Source organism: Sus scrofa, chromosome 1 (assembly GCF_000003025.6).
Source record: "Sus scrofa isolate TJ Tabasco breed Duroc chromosome 1, Sscrofa11.1, whole genome shotgun sequence".
Classification (NCBI taxonomy): Eukaryota; Metazoa; Chordata; class Mammalia; order Artiodactyla; family Suidae; genus Sus; species Sus scrofa.
The window spans coordinates 223,291,044-223,316,105 of NC_010443.5; the positions used below are offsets into that span (position 1 = coordinate 223,291,044).

Sequence of the window (25,062 nt, forward strand, 5' to 3'; positions counted from 1 at the left end):
CAACCCACTGAAGAGAGAGCAAAGGCCAAGGGAAATCTCAAATTTTTATGTAGCTGAGTGGCCATTAAAATAGGTTTTGCAATTTCCAGTTAAGTGGCAATTTAGATCTGACCCCTCCCAGGACATTGGAGGATGAGCTTTATTTTTCTTAATGATTATACTCCAAAGAGATGTCGCTGGGTCCTTGAGGAAATTTCCTGAGTTGTGAGACCGGCAATTATAGTCTTTAAAAAGATTTACATACCTTTGAGAAGAATATGGACAAATTCTAAAAGAAAACAGAGGGAGGGAGGAGGTTGTCTTTCCTGATCTTCAACAGGCAGTATTAATGTCTTATTTTGAATTTGCATTTACCTCCTGTAGACCTAAACCTTAACTCTTCAGGATTACATTAAGTTTTACCCACCCTTCTCCTTCACCTGGCCTTTGGGGTCAGTGCCTCTTTACTGCCCTTCTCCAAAAATTTCCTTAAGCAGTCTCACTCCACCACCCCACCTACAATTTCACTTCTCTGGTCTCTCAACTGTCTCTAAAGCAGCTACCTCTCTGAGACACAAGTGTTCTTAGGAACAGCATTAGAGTGACTGTTAGCTTCTCTTCAACTGAATTTACGTTTCATTGACTCTGGAGCCTGGGCTGGGAAAACTCAAATACACCTCCCAAGGAGGACACTGCCTGCCCCAGCATTTAGTGACTCAGAGTGTGCTTTCTGGAAGATGTCAGCCTCAGAAGAATTAGGAGAAAGATCAAAGTAGCCTGTCAGACAAAGACCTATCTTCCAGTTAAGTGACCATAAAAAAACAAATCACTAAATGTACTGTCTGTGCTTTATATAAATCAAGCCTCAGGATTATGAAGGGGAAGAAAAAATTTTGTTGACCCTCTTACAATCCCTGGCTGGGTCTGAAAATTAAATTGACAAAATCAGATTAACAAGAGGAATGCCTACAAGTTTATTTAATATAAGTTCTACATGACATAGGAGACTTCATTAAGGAAATGAAGAAATTGTTAAACCCAAGTATTTTGGTTGCAGGAAAGGACTGGGGTGGCGGGGGTTAACCTCTTCCAGGGCCTGAGAATGGGCTCTTGTGTAACAAGAATTTTTCCACAATTCTTGTCTGAGGTGACACATGTGCTGACAAAGCAAGAGACTTTATTGGGAAGGGCACCTGGACTAAGAGCAGCAGGGAAAGGAACCCAGAAGAACTGCTCCACCACATGGCTCATAGTCTCCAGTTTTATGGGAATGGGGTTAGTTTCTGGGTTGTTTCTGGCCCATTGTCTTGCCCAGCCCATACTTGATCTGGCTCAGAGTCCTTTTTGGTGGCACCTGCGGCTTTTACCCAAGATGGAGTCCAGTGCCAAGGATCCTGGGAGGTTAGTTGTCTCTTCTCTCCTGTTGCCCCTCCCGATTCTCCCAGTTAGTCTTCCGGCAGCACCTTGTTCCTTATCAGGGCTCCTGCTGTGAGACAACACATGCAAGCAGCTATTATCATGACTGGCTAAGGTGGGCAGTTCAGTCAGTGGTCCCCTTAGATTTTCATGCTAGTTGTGTCATGGCAGCTGCCCAGCAGCCCTGCACCACAGCGTATCAGCTCTTGCGACAGCCCTGGGGCTATAGTGTACCAGCTCTAGCCACAGCCCTGTGGCTGTAGTGTACCAGCTCTAGCAGATCTGCGCTGCAGTGTATCAGCTCTTTTACCTGCAAGAAACAAGCGAGCACTCAGAGAGTGGAAAACTCAGGTTTATTAAGCCGGCAGGCTCAGACGAGATTGCTCTCTGGAGTCTGAGCTCAAAAGAAGGGTTTCACAAGGCTTTTATGGGCTACCTCTCTGGGTCCGAGCTTGGCTGGTCAGGCCGGAGTGAGGTCAGGAAAGGTGGTAGATGTGGAAACAAGTTTACAGAAGCAGAGGTGTGCGGGAGGGGTGGTTGGGGCAATTGGCTGGACTTTGCTTAGTCATCATGGCCGGGGTCTCTCCTTTCTACATTTTTATCGGGACATTTTCTCCTACAATGGCACAGTTGAAGAACATGATAGGTTAAGGGGTGTGATGTAAGTATAGGAAAGGAGGGAAACCTAGCAAGCCCTATTCATTCCACCTCCTCTCCATGTCCCTCTGTCTTGGAGATCAGGATGCTCCTTTCCTCAGGGAGTAAGTGTTGCCAGAATTTGGCCTCCATCCACTGGTGCTGAATTGCAATGCAGAGACTGAGTTTTAGGTAAAAGAGAAAAAAAAATAGCTTTATTGCTTTGCCAGGCAAAGGAGGGTCACAGCAGGCTAATGCCTTAAAGATTGTGCCCCTCATTAGGAAGGATTGCAGGAAGTTTTATAGTTAAAAGGAGAAAAACAGGTTTCTGGATAAGAATCAGGGTTAGAGGTGAATATACATTCTTCTTTCTCTGGGGGAATCTTAGTTATCAAAGCTGGAGTCAGGAGATCTTGGTATGACCATGACGGTGGTCTTCTGGGTTTCTGCCTAGAATAACAGTACCTGCGAAAAGGGCATATTGATCACAGACTAGAACAAACTAGGAAGTTCCTGAAAAACATCATGTGCTAATAATCTTTAACCTACAGGCAATTGTGCTCAGGGCGCCTAATCTTTAGCTTTCAGGTAATTGTGTTTAGGGTGCAGATAAGCCAGGGAGAAGGACAAGGAAGGACTCAAACTGCCCTTGATTGTTCCTCCTTTGTCTTTGCATCCTCTCCCTTCCCTGATCAGCAACTGTCTGAACCTGTCCCTAGGAATTCAGGGAAGGTCATGGGGGCTGAATGAGGCCCATTTCCTAAGAATAAGAAATAGGGGCAGTTCTTGTCATGGCTCAGTGGTTAATGAACCTGACTAGTATCCATGAGGACGCAGGTTCGATCCCTCGCCTTGCTCAGTGGGTTAAGATTCATCTTTGCTGTGAGCTGTGATGAAGGTCAAAGGCACTGCTTGGATCCCAAGGTGCTGTGGCTGTGGCATAGGTTGGCAGCTACAGCTCCAATTCGACCCCTAGGCTGAACCTGCTGTGGGTACAGCCCTAAAAAGACAAAAAGAAAAAAAAAAAAGAAAGAAATGGGGAACACAGACTCTTGCGCCCAGGAGTCCTACAGGGCTGTGTCTGATTTCATAAGGAGGGCACTTCTCACATGAGGGTCTTATGACCTGCTTCAGGGGCGAAGGATAGGAGGTCAGAGAGACCTCATCCCTGCTGCTCTCTCAACCTCCTTTAGCCAAAGGTGCCGTATTTTAGTGTCGTGTGTCCTGAATGCCATCACTTCCCATGAATTGAATTGTCCAGCGTAGGAGTGCATCTTCTGAGGGTACCTGTCCTCTGATTTTTCTTTAGACAGTTCTTGTCCTCCTAACATCTTTTTTATATACAGAGCTTTTTTTTTTTTAATAGCTAATTTCATTTATGGATGAAGTGATAGGATGCTGAAGGGGATTTGCCATCTCAAAATATTTTGCTTTGGCATAAGAATTATTTTAGCTGAAGGCATTCAAATAGGTGAAATCCCTTATCTGCCTCAGAGCAGTGCCTCCCAAAAGAACTCAGTTGACATAAATCCCCTCCTGAGAAGCAACTTGGATCTTTTCTTGTGGGCGATGAGAAGTCACCTCCACACCCACATCAGTGTTGTCACAAACTATCATATCTCCTGTCCGTTTTCCTAAAGGCCCATTTATTTTTCCAAAAAGTCATTTGTGTTTCTCCATAACTGCCCATTCTCTCCCCACTTCTAAGCAGTCATTTGTTTTCCCAGAAGTGCCCATCTATCCCTCCCTCTCACCTTTTCCCCCATTAAGATGGTATATAGGAGTTCCTGTCATGGCTCAGCAGTTAATGAACCTGACCAGGATCCATGAGGATGTGGGTTCAATCCCTTGTCTCACTCAGTGGGTTAAGGATCCATGAGCTGTGGTGTAGGCGAGCAACTGTAGCTCCAATTGGACCCCTAGCCTGAAAACCTCCATATGCCATGGTGCAGCCCTAAAAAGCAAAAAAAAAAAAAAAAAAAAAAAAAAGATGGTATATAAACTCTCAAATCTCACTACTGCTTTGGGTCCTTTGGGTATTCCTTCTATGATGTCTCTTTGCAAGTAAATTTAAAAATGAATAAATGCAGGCCTTTCTCTTACTAATCCATCTTTTAAGTTTAATTTACAGGCTTGAGAACCTAAGATGGCAGGAAAAAAGTTTTTCTTTTCCTCTGTCCAGGATTTGCCTCAAAATAATGTGGAAGGGGAGAATGGACAGGAAAGAATTGGCCATGGGTTGACAGTTGTTGGGGCTGATGATATCTGCTTTTGTATGTATCTAACATTCTCCACATTAAAAAGGTTAAAAAGAATGAGTTGAGTTTCTTTGTTGCCAAGAATTTGGTGATTTGGTTTCTTATCTTTGGCTATGATTTTGAATATTAGGGTAACAACAAAGAAGTATTTATGGTTGAAAATTGAGTGCCAGATTGTTGTAAGAGATAGTTGGCCATCTACATGGGTAGAGTAAGTGATCACCCACATGTAAAGTAGTAATACTGTGTATTGAAAGCCTACGATGTGGTAGACACCATGTGGAGCACTTCATAAATACTATTTTGAATCTTCATAAAGACCTGCCAGGTAGGTCTTACTATCTCCATCTTCTAAGCATGGAAACTGAGACTCTGATAAGTAAGTTGGCTGAGGTCACCCAGCCAGTACATGACAGAGCTGGTTTTCAAACCCAAGTTGTTCCCCTTAACTCTGTACTCCTTTATTTATATATATATATATTTTATTTTTGTCTTTTTAGGGCCTTGCCCGCAGCATATAGAAGCTCTCAGGCTAGGGGTTGAATTGGAGCTATAGCCACTGCAAACACTGCAACCACCACAACCACCACAGCCACAGCAACATGGGATCCAAGCCATGCCTGTGACCTACACCACAGCTCACGACAATGCTGGATCCTTAACCTACTGACTGAGGCCAGGGCAAACCCACATCCTCATGGATACTCATCGGATTTGTTACCCCTGAGCCATGATGGGAACTCCTATTCATATTTTCGACAAATGTTTATTGAATGCCTGTCATGTACCAGGCATTGTTCTGAGCTGTGAACTTGGAAAATGCTATCCTTGACCAAATCAGGAGCACCTACAATCTCCTCCTTCTATCCTGAACCACTTCCAACCCATGGATTTGACTCTGGGCAGGAAAGCAGGACCTAACATGGCCTTCTTCCAACTATATGGAAAAGGCAAGGTACAGCAAGGTTATTGTCAGGAACAATTGTCAAAGACTTTGAAATATGCAAAAAAGATGATTCCATGTCCTCTCAGTGGAGTGCTGGGCACTGTTTAGTGGGTGCATTGGGGATTAGCTCATTACATGAGGTGACAGTTTTGGTTGTCTTTTGATTGATGGATATTGTCCCACTTAATAGGGTTCTAAGTTCCTTTGTAGAAAACTAAGAGTCATGAAAATGCCTCTGGTCCATAGCAAGAATCTAGAGACAACTGATTACTGCTCTGCAGAAAAAAGTCATCCTAGAAACATTATAATTAACTATACTTTATTTAAAAGTTTTTAAAAATCATCCTAAACATTACACTTTATTATTTCCTGTGATTTTAATGGGATTTGCTCCTCTTAGCAAACTAGCATTCCTGGTGTTTGGCTAGTTTGGAGAAGGGGTTGGTGGCCAAATCATGGTAGTCTTGCAGTCTGTGAGGAGGAGTCTTGGTTGTACTGAAAGTTTCAAGTTTCAAGTTTCAAGCAGAGAAGTGACATAATACAAATTATCCTAAGGACCGCTGAAGTTGCAAGGTGTTCTGAAGTCAGATAGCATGGGGCTTTGGGAAACCTATTCCATCTCTCTTGGCTACAGATCCCTTACCTGCATGGTGAGTAAAATGATAACTACAGTGTAGGCTTGCTGTGATGATTACGTGAGACTGGAGACATGAACGCCCACCCCCGCTCCCGACATAAATCATTGGTCACTTAGATGAGTGTGTCTGCTCTAAACCAGGCTGGGCTGACTCAGCCACTTGGATCATCCATATGTCATCTTCTGAATGGTCCTTACTTCCTCTCTAGGGGAGAAGGGGTTATGGGGAGTTAGCCTAGGTAGGGAGCAGGGGCGATGGTGAGAGTAAGAATTTAAGCTCAGGCTTTAAGAGCCCTGGCAAGTCTGAAAACTTAGATTGAATAAAGAACAGCTGAACAGGATTTTTATTTTGTGTTTTCTTAGGAGACAAATGAGAAATATTCCTTATTTTTATTCTTGTGCAAGCCATATGAAAGAGAGGAAGGGAGGGAGGGAAGGAAGGAAGGAAGGTAGGAGGGAGGGAAGAAAATACCCTACATTGCAGATAGGTTGGGTTGAAGAAATTATCTCATGCATAGATTTCTTGATCTTCCTTTTTGAAGCTTTCCAAGTAATGACTTTCTATCCTTTTTGCTTAGGGCAGTTTTTGGACTTAATTATAGGAAAGGGAAACCTGGCCTAGAAAAACTCTGAGAAAAAAGAAGTTTTGGTTCTCCAGAATGTCTGAGGATTCTCCTTGCTCCTACTGGTGGGTGTACCTTGAGTTATCTTCCATCTGGTAGAGTGCCTGGTGCAGCAACAACACCAATATTCACCATGGGGTGAATATTATCTCCCCCATTGAACAGATGTTGAAACAGTCCCAGAGAGCTTGAGTAGCTGCTCAGTAGTGCAGTTAGCATGGAAAAACGAATTCTACCTGACTCCCAATCCCACACTCTAAACCTCATGGTAGGTATGTATCAGCATTTTCATATGGGTTTTTTTTTCTCTTTGAGACATTGTCAGAAAGCAGCAGTTAATAAGGCACATTTTGGCTTTATGCCCGGTGTTAGCTCAGGTCAGATTTTGTTTCATTAGATTTGACAGCCATTTCTCTGGCCTGTGATCATTTCTGTGATCTTAGGAGAGTCTGTCCTCCTACCCCTGAATTGACAGAGTGGGCCATGAGGCATTAAGACAGAAAGAGGAATGTGTGTGCTTGAGGGGGGAGATTGAGAGAGAGAGGGTCTGTGTGTTTTGGGGGGCAGGGAAAATATGCACATTTTAATTTTCAGAGACACAATGCAGTAATTCATCATCACATAGATTCTGGTCTGTGGTAGCCTTTCGTGGTATTTAGCTCACTAGTAAGGGTTTCTGCTTTCATTTTTTCCAGTTGTAGCCATTTTCGTAAATGACTAAAGCAATTGGCTCCTTGGTTTATTTCTCCTTCTTAGATGTATGTAGGAGAAAGTAGAGTAAAGCAGAGTTATTTTTGAAACTAGCAGGGGAATCTCTGACCCTCCTCCTTACATTTTTAAAAGAGGTGTTTCAAAGCAGCCTTCTCCTCTGGTTATGTCTTGTGTATTTGCCTGCAGAAGTGAGGGACTAATGATGGTGGGTGAGACAGAGGCCTGCCAAGGCTGTGTTCCCCCCAAAGTCATGTTATTACATCTCAGACTCTTCCTCGGCACTGGGCCTTATTGGTCATGACTCCTGGCTGTAAATGGACAAAAACCCCTCAAACCAGAAAACTTTATCAAAAGAGCAAAGAGGTGTTTTAGAATATTCCAGGGCAGGGGAGCAGCTAAGCCAGGAGCACTTGGGGACCACAAGAGTTTATCTCTTTGTGTCTGTTTCATTGTTTTGACTATCTAGAGTCTAGCTTCCTCTGCTTTTTTGGTTTACCTGATGGAAAAAACTAGTTTTCCAATAGCTCTTGAGTTTAAAATGTTCTAGTTGTGATTCTCCAGAAGTATTTGTCATTGTCTTTGCCCGTGCTACTTCCCTCCCCTTTCTTTCTCTAGTTCTACATTTTTGGAGAAGAGACACTGATAAACCAATCTGGGTCAGTTGCCTACCCTCAGGCCAATCAACCATGGCCATGGTATTGAAGAAATTTATACTACACAGCAAGGCTGCATAGAGCTAGGTGGCTATGACCATGTGTATGGGGTGGGGGGATGTCCACTGTACATGTGCTGGCTTGTGCTCCTTGGGATTTTCCAGGAACTATGGAAGCAGATGGCTATACAGTGATTGGTCTGATCACACAGTTTGACCCTCATAGCTGGAATCATATCTCTCTTGAGGGTGATATATTCTGTTTCATTCCTATATTTTTGATAGTGGTTCCATGTCATCTCAGGAGAAATTTATTCACTGTAGCTTTAACGAGGCAAAAATGGAGGAGGAGTAGCTTCGAAAAGTGAGTTTAACAAAGTATCACAGTTCTGGAAAAAAGACACATGCTTTTAATTCAAAGCTCCAAAAGCCTCTAATAATAACATAATGATTTGAATAACATTTGTGTCCTCCATGGCCAGCACTGGAGGACAGTTCTCCTCCAAAGGTGAAGGGTCCTGATCCTTATATTATCATCCTTCTTTTAAAGATCTCTTGTTATGTTCATTTTGTTTGGGGGGGGGTGTGATCTTTAATTTCTTCTCAAAGAGGAACACATAATTGCCCTGACACCATAAACCTGAGTGGTGACAAGGTTGGCACATTCAAACAAGATCTTCCTAAATGTCAAGAGAAATGAGATAACATAATTTACAAAATGTAGTCACTCCTTATTAACATTTGGAAGATTGTGCTTTCCATTTCTTTCTGCTTATATTTCCATTTTTGCTTCTCATAGTACTGAGAAGTGTGAGGAGCATACACGGGAAAGCACTGAATTCCATCCACAAGCGAGTGTTACTAGGCAGTGTGGGGCTCCCCAGATTGGCAGAGAATGGCTGGGTAAATACCCCTACTTCACCCATCTGGTTTCTACAATCATGATTTTTAAAAAAATCTCTGAGAGGTTCATTTTGTCATTGCATTTGTTTTCTGTTGCTGCTGTTAACAAATGACCACAAACATAGGTACTTAAAACAACTCAAATTTATCATTGTATTAGCTCTGGAGGTCAGAAGTCCAATGTGGGTCTCACTGGGCTAAAATTAAGGTGTTGACAGCATTTCTTTCTGGAGAGAAGTATATGTGTGTTGTTGACCTTTTCTAGCTTTGGAGGCTGCCCATATCTATTGGCTTTTGACTCAGTTCTGCATTCCTATCTTCAAACCTACAGTGTTATATCTCTTTGACCCTTCTGTGGTCACATCTCCCTCTGAGAAAGGGTCTCAGATTTTAAGAACCCAAATGATTGAGCCCACCTGGATAATCCAGGATAAATGCCTGATCTCAAAGCTCTTAAACCCATAGCAAAATCCCTTTTGCCATGTAAAGTAACGTTCTGGTCCTGGGGCTTAGGACACAGACATCTTTGGAGGGCCATTATTGGGTCTACGGTAATGCATTTTTTTATTAGAAGAAAGGACTTCTATCATAAATATAAAATGACTGAAATCTCTTCTGCCTTCCAGGGAGGCCATATAATTCTTCTCCATGATAAATTAAAAATCTTTTTACTTCTATTAGGAAAACATGGTGATTGTCTTAGCAGGCTATGGAAGGCCTTTATAGACTTGGACACTGGTAGGAAAGGTTCAGAAGAAGAAAGTTGCTCCAAATAATGAAGTAACAAGGACTTTGGGAAACTTTGCATATGCCTATATATCCAATATTTGTCATGAATATTTATCATGAATGAGTTGCAAGTGCAATCCATTTACACACCCAAACTAATGAACCACTAATTTTGACTTTCCAATGTGACTGAAATTCCAAATTTTCCTCTTTATTGTAAAAATTTTAAAAAGAGAACATCGCTTTTGACTTCACTTTAGGTTGCATACATGGAATCTATGTCACAGAAGGCATGGAGAGCTTCCTTTGCCTTAGTGGGAGTTTTTTTAGGGATTCTCCCTTATTCCCTGCCCTGGGGGGAAATGCCTTCCCATGAAACCTTGCTATCTTCGAAATGGTAAAATATCACACATGAGCACATGTAGTAATGAGGGTGTGGGAAAGGGGAAATCTCTGGAAATTTTTCAAGTTGCATGACTAAAAACTTTATACTTATTAAAAAACAACTCCCCATTCTACCTCCTGTCTCTGATTTTGGTTCTTCTGAGTTCTTCATGTAAGTGGAATCATACAGTATTTGTCTTTTTATGATAGGCTTATGTTTACTTAGCATAATGTCGTCAAAGTTTATTCATGTTGTAGCACGTGACAGGATATACTTCTTTTTTAAGGTTGAATAATATTCTATTGTATGTATATACTACATTTTAAAAACCCAGTCTTTTTTTTTTTTTTTTTGTCTTTTTGCTATTTCTTTGGGCCACTCCCACGGCATATGGAGGTTCCCAGGCTAGGGGTCAAATCGGAGCTGTAGCCCCTGGCCTACGCCAGAGCCACAGCAACGCAGGATCTGAGCCGCGTCTGCCAACTACACCACAGCTCACGGCAATGCCAGATCGTTAACCCACTGAGCAAGGGCAGGGACCGAACCCGCAACCTCATGGTTCCTAGTCGGATTCGTCAACCACTGCGCCATGACGGGAACTCCTAAAAACCCAGTCATTCATCAATGGACATTTAGTTTGCTTCAAACTTTCAGCTATTGTGAATAATTCTGTCTTGTACATGGTTGTGTTTATATGTCTTTAAGATCCTGGGTTTTTTTTTTTTTTTTTTTCTTTTTAGGGCTACACTGGTAGCATATGGAGGTCCCCAGGCTAGGGGTTGAATCGGAGCTATTACTGCCGGCCTACTCCACAGCCACAGCAACACCAGATCCAAGCCGCATCTGCGATCTACACCACAGCTCACCGCAACGCCGGTTCCCTGACCCACTGAACAAAGCCAGGGATCAAACCCGCATCCTTATAGATCCTAGTCAAGTTCATTAACTGCTGAGCCACAGCAGGAACTCCTTTAAGATTCTCTTTTTAATTTTAATTGGATTTGTACCAATATCCAATTGCCAGATCCCATGATAGTTCCATTTTTTTTATTGATTTATTTATTTTTGTGGCATGTTGAAATACCTGGGCCAGCGATCAAACCCATGCCATAGTAGCAACCCGAGCCACCGCAGGAATAATGCTGGATCCTTTACCCAATGTGCCTCAGGGAATTTTTTGAGTAACTGCCATATTATTTTCTACAATGCCTGCACTGTTTTACATTCCCACCAGCAGTGCACAAGGGTTTCAATTTATGAACATCCTTACTAGATTCATAGCTGAGTTCTTCATGTGATTTAAGTGACATTTAGAAAATGTGCCTGAGAGATGTGGAAGGCAGAAGTTCATGTTGTGAATCTGTTTCTGGCCAAGCATGGTGTGTAGATTTTTGATTTTCTGTGACAGGTGTAGCTGAGGTCCCAGTGGCTGGTACTTAGCTTTGTGGGTATTGAGAAGCAAAACACAGGACATAGATTTCACTTGCCTAGAGAGCAGCAAAGGCAGTGGGCAGCCTTCTGATTGTGGCAGCAAACTCTGCAGTATTGTTATGGAAGTTGTTCCTGGAAGCACAGCCTGATGCCTGCATCTTCAGATCGTCCAGTGATTTTGTAAGCACTTAACTCTAAGAGTGTGGAGGTCACATGGAAAAACCTGATCCATATTGTTTTTCCTTGTTGTCTGCCTTAAAGTTGTAGGAGGGGTTCCTGTTATCTGTGACTGAACCCTGGCTGATATAGACCCTCCATGGTAGGAGCTGCAACAGAAATAGGAGAGCTTTCAATGGTTATGTTTCCAGCTACATGAGAATGCTTATTTGCTGTAAGACAGAATGGAGTAAGCAAAGACTATGGCACAGAGAGACAGAGAGTTTAAAGCAAGCCCGAATCCAGGTTCCCACTATCCCATGAGGCTCCACGCACCCATTACTAGCTCATCATTTAGATATACAACCTGCCTGTGATTACATAAGATATCCCCAGATTTTTACTATGAAATCTTCCTTTTGCTTACACTCATTCGAGATGGATTTCTGCCACTAGCCAATCAAAAGTTGAGTTGATTTGGAGATGTTATTATTGGATTATAACTTTAAGATAATCAGCCCAGGAATTCCCATCATGGTGCAGCAGAAAGGAATCCAACTAGGAACCATGAGGTTGCAGGTTCAGTACCTGGCCTCACTCAGTGGGTTAAGATCTGGCGTTGCCTTGAGCTGTGGTGTAGGTTGCAGACACAGCTTGGATCTGGTGTTGCTGTGGCTCTGGCGGTAGGCCAGCAGCAACAGCTCTGATTCAACCCCTATCCTGGGAACCTTCATATGCTGCAGACTCAGCCCTAAAAGGACAAAAGATAGTCAGCCCATTAAGTGAGTCCTCCCTCCCGTTCCAAATTTACTGTTACTTATTCTGATCATTTAGTTTGGAGTGAGGAGGTCAAACCCAAGGCTAGGGGTCACATCTGCTCTGGTTCACAACTACAGCTGTCATCCTAACAGATCTTTCACTGCTGGAAAATCACCTCAAAGAAAGGGTCCCACTGTTGGCAGGCTAGAAATATATAAAGAGTACAAGTAGTGGTGTTCCCATCGTGGCTCAGCGGAAATGAATCTGACTAGTATCCATGAGGATGCATGTTTGATCACTGGCCTCGCTCAATGGGTTAGGGATCCGGCGTTGCCATGACCTGTGGTGTAGTTCGTAGATGTGGCTCAGATCTGGTGTTGCTGTGGCTGTGGTGTAGGCCATCGGCTGCAGCTTGGATTGGACCCCTAGCCTGGGAACCTCCATATGCCACAGCTATGGCTCTAAAAAGATAAAAAAAAAAAAGTACAAGTAGCATATACCTGGGGCACAAGTGGCCCACCAAGCAAACTGCTCCACCTAAAACAGTGATGCCTTCCTGTTGGCACGTGGTGCCCTGCCTTGTAGAAGCAGCTCTCCAGGGTGGCAGTTTCAAACTTAGCAAGATGAGCTTGACATTCACTCGAACCCAGTCGAGCAACATGCAACCCAGAAGCAAACATCCTGTCGCAAAGAGTGGCCTATCTGAAATGTCAAGCGAAATGGTTTTGTTAGCAACCAAGCTAGTAACTGTAAACTAGCACCCCTAAGCCTTGCCCCTTTCTACCACTGGGTGGCAGCCAGCTGCTAGGTGTCAGATGAGCTACAGGAGACAATTGGGCTAGCCTGTTTGGCCGTCCCATGTGTGCTTTTTTGTTTGGACCGATCCCTTAGCCATACCCCTTGTTGAATGCATACACCTGGTGGTCGTTTCTCCATGTGATCCCTGTTCCCTCCATTAGTCCTACTTTTCAAGTCCTTTGACCTGCCTTTGGAGGAGCCAATCTAGTGATCCACCAGATTTGCCCTACAGAATGTGAAGTAGGGAAAATACTACCTAGTTGGTACTGAAGACTGGAGTTCAAAGATCCTATGGACTAAAAGTTCAAAGTGAAAGAAAAAAAAATAAATTGAATTTCATCAAAAATTAAAAACTTCTGTGTCTGGAGTTTCTGTCATGGCTCAGTGGAAATGAACCCAACTAGTATCCATGAGGAGGTGGGTTCGAACCCCAGCCTCATTCAGTGGGTTAAGGATTGGTGTTGCTGTGAGCTGTGGTGTAGGTCACAGACGTGGTTTGGATCCTGTGTTACTACTGGTGGCTGTGGTGTAGGCCAGCAGCCTACATTTCCAATTTGACCCCTAGCCTAGGAGCTTCCATATGCCATGGGTATAGCCCTAAAGACAACAACAACAACAGCAAAAACAACTTGTGTGTCAAGGAAATCTCTCAAGAAACTGAGAAGACAACCCACAGAGTGGGGGAAAATATTTGCAAATCATATATATATATATATATATATATACACACACACACACACACATATCACATATATGTATATCATATTCATATATAGATATATCTTATAAGGGACTAATATCCAAAATACATAAAGGGACTAATATCCAAAATACATAAAGAATTCTTACAGCTCAGCAACAAAAGACAAGTCAATTTAGAAAATGAACAACGGATATTATATTCAGTTCTTCAGAGAAGATGTGCAAATGGCCGATAAACACATGAAAAGATGCTCAATGTCACTGGCCATCAGGAAAATGCAAATAAAACCCACAATGAGTTGCCATTTCACACCCACTAGGATAGCTATGAGAAACTTTTTAAAATGGAAAATAATCAGTGTTAGGGGTTGGAGAAATGAAACCTTTATGCACCACTTGTGGGGATATAAAATGGTACAGCTGCTGTGGAAAATAGTCTAGCAGTTCGTTAAATAGTCAAACATAGAGTTACTATATATGACCCAGCAATTCCACTTCTATGTATATGCCCAAGAGAGTTGAAAGCATGTTTATATAAAAACTTGTATATAGATGTTCATAGAAGCCAAGAATAGTGGAAAAAACCCAAATGTCCAACAACTGATGAATGAAAAACAAAATGTGATGGAGTTCCCATCATGGCGCAGTGGTTAACGAATCCGACTAGGAACCATGAGGTTGTGGGTTCAATCCTTGGCCTCACTCAGGGGGTTAAGGATTCGGCGTTGCCGTGAGCTGTGGTGTAGGTCGAAGATGTGGCTCAGATCCTGCGTTGCTGTGGCTCTGGTGTAGGCCAGTGGCTACAGCTCTGATTAGACCCCTAGCCTGGGAACCTCCATATGCCATGGGAGCAGCCCTAGAAAAGGCCAAAAGACAAAAAAAAAAAAAATGTGGTGTATATATACAATTCTTTTGGAGTGTGTACATCGAGGATTGGAATTACAAAGTTATATGGTGTTCCAACTTTTTGAGGAACTGCCACACTGCTTCTAGGAATTTATTTATATGTATACATCTATTGTTTGTGTGTGCGTGTGTGTATAATATATACATATGTTTAAAATATATAAAATATATATATATATATATATTTTTTTTTTTTAGGGCCACACCTGTGGTATATGAAAGTTTCCAGGCTAGGGGTGACATTGGAGCTGCAGTTGCTAGCCTACACCACAGCCATAGCAATGCCGGATCTAGCCACGTCTTCGACCTACACTGTACCTTCCGGCAATGACAGATCCTTAATCCCCTGAGTGAGTCCAGGATCAAACCCACATCCTCATGGATACTAGCCATGTTCTTAACTCACTGAGGCACAATGGGAACTCCTGGGAATTAATTTTTGCTTGCTTCTTCCACTACTTGAAGTACTTAATGATAAAGAATATGAAATCAACAGTGATAATATTTATAACTGTGCACTATACAGGTTCACAGCTACTTTCTGAGGGGCCAAGGACACCAAGATCAATAATATATGGTCCCTGCCCTTACAGTCCCTGAGTAGGGTAGGAAAGTGGACTGGGTTATATGTGAAGAGAAAGATGTGAGAAGCAGAGAGGTAGTCCATGCCTGGGGAGCTCTCACTCTGATGGGGGAAAGAGACTAAAATCCATAAAACATACACACATGCAATGTAAACCCTATGCATAATTAGGAATTGGGTTGAAACAAGGATAAATTTTAGTACAAAAGATATATCTTTTGCAAAGTTTGTTTTGGTGGGAAAAGCAGGCTGAGGAGAGACCTTTATTACATAGAGAAACAAACTAGGCCAGGGCTCAGGGCACTGCGTTGCTAATGCAAATGCCAGCTTGGCCCCTGATGGTATGAGTATTTTTCTGGGCCTCAATTTACCAGATTGCAAAAAAGAGGGAGGTGGATTAGATAATCTCTCTAGCTGTTTAGGGTTTTTACAAGTTGCTTTCCCTGTTATAGGGGAAAATGGAAATGGTTTAATAAAGGAGGAAAGTCTTGGGAAGAGAACTCTAAAGTTTGTTAGCAAAAGTATTACTTCTGATAAGGGGCCACTGTTGGCATCCAAAAAAGGGATATTTTACATGTTTATTCTTGTGGATGTTTGTAGGATTTTCAGGGATGTTTGTGTGTATAACGGGGAGGGAGGGGAGGAATGGAAATCTTATACATCACTGATATTTGACTTAAGTGGTTTAGTTGCTTCTTACTGCCCAGATATGACATATTTTTGCCTGAGATTGAAACTGAAGCAAAGATCCAGGGGAAATACAGCATTTTGAAAGAGTAACTCCTCATCCTTCCTGTAGCGTGCATAGAGGCATGACAGAGAGTTGATTAAGATGCCTTTCTGTGGCAGAACTCAGGACTGACTCATTGCCCACACTCTCCTTTCCAACCCTCTGCTCCTTCCTTCCTGCCAGACTCACCTTCTCTAATCACCTCTCATCCTTCTGTCATTCTGGATTCTTTTAAGTCTGCCTTCCTCTTTTGACTCTGCTTGACTGTATAAACTCTGAACTCCAAATCAGTTGTTGCCTCACCCTTAACAATCCACAGATCAGTGGCCTCTCAGACACCTTCCGCTCTGTCTTCCACATCAGTGAGAGCTCCCTCAATGCCTCTCATCCCTGACAAGTTTCACCCATGCTTTATCTTGGGACTTGTGCCCTGGGAATTTCTCTTTATCTTCTCAACTCAAAGTCTACCATGCTCCTATCAAGACTAGTTTCTGACACCTGTCTCTTTAATAATCCTGTCTATCTATACATTTGGTCTCTTTCACTGGCATTTTCCAACTCACAAAAACAAACCACTTCTTTTTGCCCAGGTTTAATACTAAGAAATATTAATAACAAGCAAAAATAAACAAAATAAACTTAATATTTTAACCCAGTCTCCTAGCTTTTGTTGAAATTTGGTGGAATAGAACTTCAGATAAGGTTAGGAGCTAGAAGGACACATTTCGTCTTTTTTTTTTTTTTGCCATTTCTTGGGTTGCTCCCACGGCATATGGAGGTTCCCAGGCTAGGGGTTGAGTCAGATCTGTAGCACCAGCCTACGCCAGAGCCACAGCAACGCAGGATCCGAGCCGCATCTGCGACCTACACCACAGCTCACGGCAACGCCAGATCCTCAACCCACTGAGCAAGGCCAGGGATCGAACCCGCAACCTCATGGTTCCTAGTCGGATTCGTTAACCACTGAGCCATGACGGGAACTCCTAGAAGGACACATTTCGAATAGAAACTCCAACTCATCAGGGCAGCAACATTAAAGTGAACTAAAAATCCTAAGGAGGGGCTGGCTACAGGGAAGGTTTGGTTTTGTGACTCAGTGATGTCACCGTCAAAAGCCTAATTTCTTTCCATTTTTGTCTGTTTCCCCTTCTATGGTGTCAACTTCATTTAAAAAGAGCTCTTCTTCTTCTTTGCTGTGGTTGTGGCACAGGCCAGCAGCTCTAGCTCTGATTTGACTCCTAGCCTGAGAACTTCCATGGGCCGTGAGTGTGAACCTAAAAAGCAAAAAAAAAAAAAAAAAGAGCTCTTCTCGTGGTCCTCAGATGCCTGTAAGCACTCCCTGAACCATGGGCTTTCTATACCGGCAAGGAAGGGAAAGTTGAGTCTACCTCCCCAGTCAAAGTCCTGATGTTTACTGATGTTGAGCTGTGTGCTCAACTCTAATTGCTGTGGTCACAGAGGGAAATGTAGTGACTGTCATAGCCTCAGTCACATGCTCTACTCTGATAGCTGGCATGGAGTTTTCTTTCCTGAAACCATGACTCCCTTAAACTGAATCAGAGTGCTTGCCCTTTGCTCATTTACCTTTAGGACATGCGAATGGGTTTGGACCACTCACTACTCCTCCCTGAACTTATGTCTGGTTGGTGCTCTAACTTTTCTCAGCTCCAGCCATCCCGCTCAAGTCAGAGGACTAGACGTTAACCAAGTACTGTGTGGAAAACACCCGGACTGTGTGTGGAAGCCTGTGGGCAGAGATGAAAGGACACAGAGAAGTGGTGAGGGGTGGGGTAAGGACCGCTGGGCCCATAATAGTCATGTGGTGATGTCATGACTTTAACTCCCCAGACATCTGCTGGGAGGCTCCTATTGCTAAAAGTGGAACAGCTGATTAGAGGACAAAAATGAATTCTGACCAGAAAGGAAAAGCCAGTTGGTGAAGCAGAAGGTATAGGAAACAGGGGAGGAAGTGACTGAGTCACCTTGGAATTCATAATGGTAGAGAAAGGGAACAAATGGGCATGTTCAGACACATCCACTGGATTTTTCTTTTTAATCGGAGAAAAGTAAAATGAGTCCATGGTCAGTTTCTAAAAGTGGCTATCACTTAAGAAGAATAAGTAGCTTTAAAAAAAGGAATGCTTACTCTGTAATCTTGGGTTATCCTAATGAGAAGGACACTGAAAAGACATTAAAGAAATAGAAAATGTTTGAGAAACAACCCATGTTTAGATTTAGAAAGAACAAAAACAGAATCTCAGGGGCAAGGCCCATAGTCAAGGATGCATATAAGACCATGGACATGGCACAAACCTGTACAGGTGAAACATCCTGAAGGCTAACTGTAAGTTGAGACCTGAGAAAATGTTAAAACCAAATACTGTAGGGTATATAGAAGTAGAAATACAACGTTGTACACATGAAACTTAAACAATCCAATATGACATCATAAAAATAAAACTCTTTTCAAAAAGTTTTAACTTTTTTTTTAAGCAAAAAAAAAAAAAAGAGGAAGAGATCATTGTTTGGGCAAGATGGTATCAAATTAGATGACAGAAAAAGCAGAACCCCTCAGCTGCCTTTTTTTTGCCTGCCTGTCCCCCTCTTAAGGAAAAGGTTTTCTTTTCTTTCTTTAACATAGAAAGGCTAGTACTTCTAAGAGAACTGTGCTCCAAGAGCATAAAGATGATAGTAAGAGTATTGGCCCATTAAAATGCATTTCAGTACTTAAGCCAAGTGAATTATATCTAGATATTGAAGCAACTTGCTTATGTGCTGATCTTGGGCTCTGTGATAGGCAGAATGGTAGTCTCCCCCAAAGATGTCCTCATCCTAACCCCTGAAACCTGTGACTTCACTACCTGACATGGCAAAAGGGACTTTGCTGCTGTGAGAAAATTAAAGATCTTGAGACGGAAAGATTACCTGGTTATCTGGGTGGGCAAAATATAATCACAAGGATCCTTATCAGAAGGTGGCAGGAAAACCAGAGGGAACAGATGATGTGATTATAGAAACAAAGATAAGAGTGATGTGATTGCTGACTCCTTGCCCTGAGCCAGGGAATGCCGGTGGTCTTTAGAAGCTGGTTGGGTTCAGCCTTCCAAGCCTGCAGAAGGAATTCAGCCCTGATACCTCAGTTTTAGCCCAGTGATATTGAGTTCAGACTTCTGAACTCCAGAACTGTAACACAACAAATCTGTACTCTTTTAAGCCAATAAACGTATGGTAATTTGTTATAGCAGCAATGGAAAACTAATCCAGGATCATTACTTCAGACTTGGAAAACCATTGCAAAAAGAACAGGTACAAAAGGATGGCAGTGGGCATGTTCCAATTTTATAAGGAGAATGTACGAACTTGATATTAATTTTGGTGAAATTTTGAATTATGTTACTAAAATAAGTAGTTTGCAAGTACTTGGAAAGGTAGAAAAATCATCAGGAATAAGTGTAAATAAACTAAGACTCAATTATCTCCAAATAAGGTGACTGAGGTTTTAAAGTTATTAGGGTAATTGTCAGGGATATGTCTGTATAGAGCAAACAAAACACACAGCTAAGCTTTTAATAAAGAGCCCTATGATAATTATGCAGACAAAAATAAATAATTGTAAAACTAAATCACAAAAATTTAGATGGATTCATAGTTAACTGAACAAATGTACCTAAAATACGTTGATTTAATGGATCAAAGCCAGTCTGGAAAAAAGTTTTCCCTGCTTTTTTTTGGCCAAATCCTATTATGAGTTTTTGAAATCAACAACATGGATGGCTAAGTAAAGTATCCTGTTAAGACAATATCAATATATGAATGGAAAGAAGTGGCATCTTAAAAATCTTCCCAGGGTGGGAAAAATGGGCAAGGGCTAATGAGGTAAAACTGAAAAGAAATGTATGTAATATATGACATTAGTTTAAAAAAATTTGCAAAGGGAAGTGTAGGAGAGATCTGGAATGGCAGAAATTCTTATTTGAGAACAAAATTATCCTTGGTGATTTTAGGCGATGATGAATAGACTTTGAATCAAGGAGAGTGTGATCTAACCACGTGTTAATCTTGGGTTGCATTTTTGGAAGCTAGGCCTTCAGATCTGCTGTGGTCTGACTGCTGCTGCAGGGTTTTGTCATCACACGCAGACTGTGATCTGAAGGGCTCTGGAACCCATATCAGTGATTGTAGGTCTTAAAGATACAAATGTGGACCATTTTTCATGGGGCCAATGGGTAGATCAGCTTGCTTAAGTGAAGAGCTCTGGGAGAAAATATGAGAAGAATTGTGTTGGCAGGATAAGTTAAGGCAGATTGCAGAGGCTAAACTCTTGAATTCTCAGCCTAAAGAATATAAGTGATAGAGGGCAGATGACAGTTGTGTTTTTGAGGTTCGATCTGACATTTTGAAAGACATGGAGGCAACGTGATGGAAAAGTAGGACTGGAATGGTATTCTGGTCTTCAGTTTACTGGATATTTAACTTTTTTTTTTTTTTTTTATAGGGCTTGCACCCACGGCATATAGAGGTTCCCAGGCTAGGGGTCTAAATGGAGCTGTAGCCGCCAGCCTACGCCACAGCCACAGCAACACCATGTCTGAGCCACAACTTCAACCTACACCACAGCTCACAGCACCGCCAGATCCTTAACCCACTGAGCGAGGCCAAGGATTGAACCTGCAGCTTCATCGTTCCTAGTTGGATTCGTTTCCACTGTGCCATGATGGGAATTCCCTGGATATTTAACTTTGAGTAAGATCCTTTACCTCTAAGCTCCTGTTTCCTCACCTGGGATATGGGGACAATAAGAGAATTTACCTTATCAAGTTGTTTTAGGATTAGATAGTTAAAATGTATGAAGTGCTTAGAACAGAACAGTAGTGCTCAACAAATTCTAGCAAGTAACTACTAATAGAACTCAAACTTGGAATGTATAGGCATTAAAACCTACAGAAAGGAAGGGACAGCTGGAATGGAGCATGATGAAGGCAAAATCCAGAGGCTTTGTTGCTTTCCTGGACTCTAGCTTGTTCTTACCTGTCTTGTGTGTTCTAGTCTTTGCTTTCATCATGGTTGCAGAGCTGGGTCTGCATGGTGCTCTATCTGGTTGCCTTGCTGCCTGAAGTATTCCCTTTTACTCATGCCCAGAGTGTTTTCTATAGCCATTTAACTCTTACATTACATTTCCTTAATTACCTTTTCATGTGTATACATGTCTCATTCTGCTCAATTCAACCTTATTGAGATCAGGGACTGTTTTACATATTCTTTTTTTTTTTTAATCTCCCATAGTATCTGGCACAGTTTCTTGCATATAGTGCATGCTCCAAAACTGATTATTATTGATAAAGATACATGTTAAGTTAGTGATGATTACAAGTTTCCAAGCATTTGTTATGGGAAAAATGGTGGTGCCTGGAATGAAAGAGTGAAGCGTAATGAGAAACATTAGCTTCAGAAGTCAATGCGTTCAGCTTTGGGGTATAGTGAGTTCATAAATTACTTGGGGTTAGTTTCCAAAGACACTAAAGCAGAAATCTAGAGTAGACCAAATTACCATTTAAATCCCTTAAGTGATTTCATTTGCATTGGAACTGGTCATATTCACCTGAAGTTGAACACAAAGTTATTGGCTTATGTTTGGAGGACAGGCTGCACCAAAAATGATGCTTTCCTGGGTGTGTGAGAAGGTGGTGAGGGTGCTGTCTGAATCTTTCCAAAATGGGCCTTGCGAAATATGCATATTCAGAGTGTGTATGATCGGGTTCTATTGTAAGTGTGTAATTCCCAGGTAGAGATGCCTAATGAATTTAGGTGAGTGATTTAATGCTTTATGTCTTCCTGGCTGATGACCACTTAATGTCACCCATGGGGTAAATTACCTTTCATTTGACAAATCTAAGTAAACAAATGGCATTAAAGATGCCTTTCACTGAGAGTTGGGTTTGGAACTTGGTGCGGAGGTGAAGAGGAGGATGAATTCCCTCCACTCTTTTTAATCTTCTGTCCTTTTCTCCGTTGTTGTGCCTCCACTTTCTACACCATCCTAAATACCCACGCAAGGGGAGAAAGCAAAGACTATTTTGGAAATGCTCTTCATTCCTTCATCAGATGTGGACAGTTGCATCAACCAGCAGATTAATAGGCTTTTTGAGATAAAAAGATCATCATCCCAATACTGTGTGTAACTATTCACAGTAATAATTCAGACTGGACATTTTAAAGACATCAACTAGCTTTGGAGGGAAATGTGCAAATCCAAGTGCAATGCTTCAATTAGCTAGACTCAAGAAACAATTTTAACAATCCTGATGAATGTGGAAGCCAGCAATTGAATAAAACAACCCCTTAGGCATCTCATCCTAGAAACAATCTAGCCATGCAGCGATGGTCAATAGACAATAGGTGACTGACAGAAATTAGCCATGAGCTAAGCCTGAATATAAACAACATGAATTTTTCACCTCAAATGCCCGAGAATGGTTGCCTTGTTTTGTTGATATTGCTGTTAAGGAAAAATAAAATCATGATCTGGATACCTTCCCCCTAATATTAACCATCTGCCCAAATGTAACCTACTTATTTCCTGGCTGACATCCACTTTTGAGGTTCTTTCTTTTCATAGGGATTATAAAAAATCCCTAATGGTGACTGGTGCTCATCAACATGATGTGGAACTATCATTTGGAGGTGGCTTCAAGTTCTTCAACTACCAGTGCCCTTCTTCAAAATTCTTTAAATTCAAATATTAAAATTCCAAGAAGGTGGCAAGGCAAACCCATGTTCCTTGTGAAAACCTTCCAAAGGAAATCTGTTTTGAAAACTCTTTAGAGGGTAAGAAGGAAGAGTTGAGCAGAAAGTTGCAGGGCCAAGGTCAACTAGCTCTGATTGAAGGGAAAAGGGATGTCAGGCTGTTTTTCAGGATCCCCTCAGGTGCAGAGAGGAATGGTTACTCTACTAATGATGAGCAGCTGTTCAAACAGATTGCTAACTTCAATTGTCTTAACTATAAGTGATTGAAAAAATATTTAGAACAAATGACAAGAAGCTATCTTTAAATTTGAAGGTTTATGCAGCCAAAGTTGGATTAGAAAATACTCTTTAAACTTAAGCTATTTCGCTCAAACTTGGACTTTCGTTTGATCTATTGGCCTGCATGAGGTTAGTCCCATTAGCGAGAGAAGTACTGGCTTCTATGAGGTCAAGTGTGTATTGCGTAGGTAACACTGGGGAGACTCCAGAAAAATTTGGAGTGGTACCCATAAGTAGTCACACCCTTGGAAGTTTGCTCATCAGCCTGCAATATGACTGAATCTTAAGACATTAAACAGAAGGGAGAGTTTTTGTTGAGTCTTATTTCCATGGGTAGACAAATTACAATTAACAGCAATGAGACGCCTGGTGAAGGTCTTTGTTGCTCTGTTCCCTGGATAGGGAAGCTTTCACTTTCTCTCTATTTATCAATCAGTATTTTCCACTTCCCCATAGCCCCTTTAAATAACTAAATCAGAGAGCTCTACTGGAGGCTCCTGGAGCAGAGGCTGTGCCGCAGCTGCCTTTGTGTTTTTCTAGCCCCTACCTCTTCTGCAGTAGGTTTGATTCATGAGGACCCAGAAGGATCTCATGAACATTTAAAGCCCCATTGAGCAGAGGGCAGATGTAGGCAGAGGAAATGATGAGACTAGCTTGTTTCTCACTTGGTGGGTGATGACGTCTTGGAGACATGTGAAAGCCAAGAGTCAAAAGGAGAGAAAGAAGCAGCTTGACCTGGAGTTCTACACCCTTTCCCAGCAACTGCTGGGTGATGTACAGCATCGCTCTTTAAGGTAGAAATCTGTTCTCTTCCAGGTTCTCTGGCTTTTATCCTTAAATGTTAACCATAATTTCAATCCAGTTGAGATGAATACTGTTTTAGTGGAATTTACATTGCACCACTGAGAAAATGTTTCCTTTTCACTTGGCCCTGAGCTATGTGTTTCTCCCTTTTACTTCTTCCTCTTACAGAGATAAAATGTCCTGTAAGGAGTTAATAGTTTTACGGACATGCAGCTGGCAACAGTAGATCACAGAGCTCAGTGCAGAAACCAATTATTTCCTTTTGTCTGAGATGAAAACCAATACTTTGGGGGTGGGGGAAGGGCCTCCGCCGCAGGTTTGCTTGATTTAAGATCTTGTTCTAGAAAGGACAGGTTCTCTGATGCGCTTTGATTCCTTGGTCCCAGAAGCTTACCTTTCTCTCCTGTTTGGTGCTGGCCCACCTGAACACACTTGGGCTCCAGGAAATAGGGTAAAAGAACTCCTTAGTCTAAGTTTCTGTCTCCTTCAAGGCTTAAGATGAGTGGTTAAATTAGCATTAAATCCTAAACTAATGATGATGGTGATTCTAGCAATTTCCTGTCAATGTAGGAGATGTCGAGAAGTAATTTGAAAAGAGAAGCTGCCACTGAGAACTTCTAACTAAGCCTTGGAACACAGATGCAGAAAGAAATACACAGCACAGAGAGGTAAGGCAGTTAGCTAGAAACACTTCCTTCTGGGGTTTTTCGTTTGCTTAGGATGAGTAGGAGAATTTCCAATTCCAAAACAAAGAGAGAGTATTTGTGTCTCTTTTTTTAAAAGTAGCTATTGAAAAATTCCAAAAGAATAGAAACCGCTACATCGTTTCATAATTATCAGAAATCCCTCTAACCTGACACACTCTTCTGTTCCCTCTCCATCTTGTCCCAGGAATCTTGTAAAAAAATATGATGATGAGCTTCCTGACAAAGGGGCCTAGAGATGTGACTTATTCAAGGACGTGAAATAATGAGAATCAGAGCTGGGATCAAAAACTGGGAAGGGAGTTCCCTTCATGGCTCAGTGGTTAACGAATCTGACTAGGAACCATGAGGTTGCAGGTTCGATCCCTGGACTCGCTCAGGGGATTAAGGTTCCGGCGTTGCCTTGAGCTGTGGTGTAGGTTGCAGACGTGGCTCGGATCCCGAGTTGCTGTGGCTGTGGCATAGGCCAGTGGCTACAGTTCCGATTAGACCCCTAGCCTGGGAACCTCCATATGCCGGGGGTGCGGCCCTAGAAAAGACAAAAAGAAAAAAAAAAAAAAAATGGGCAGGATGGATAGAGCAGGGATAGAC

General features: G+C 42.1%; 1 protein-coding gene across 1 annotated transcript in view; it reads left to right on the top strand.

Annotated features, from left to right (window-relative positions):
- C1H9orf135 (chromosome 1 C9orf135 homolog) overlaps positions 1 to 24,840 on the top strand; it is a 226,189-nt gene extending 201,349 nt beyond the window's left edge. The window contains exon 6 of the mRNA XM_021064714.1: positions 24,338 to 24,840. Within this exon, the coding sequence (XP_020920373.1) occupies positions 24,338 to 24,388 (51 nt within the window). The 3' untranslated portion in view covers positions 24,389 to 24,840. The remainder of the gene's footprint in view (positions 1 to 24,337) is intronic.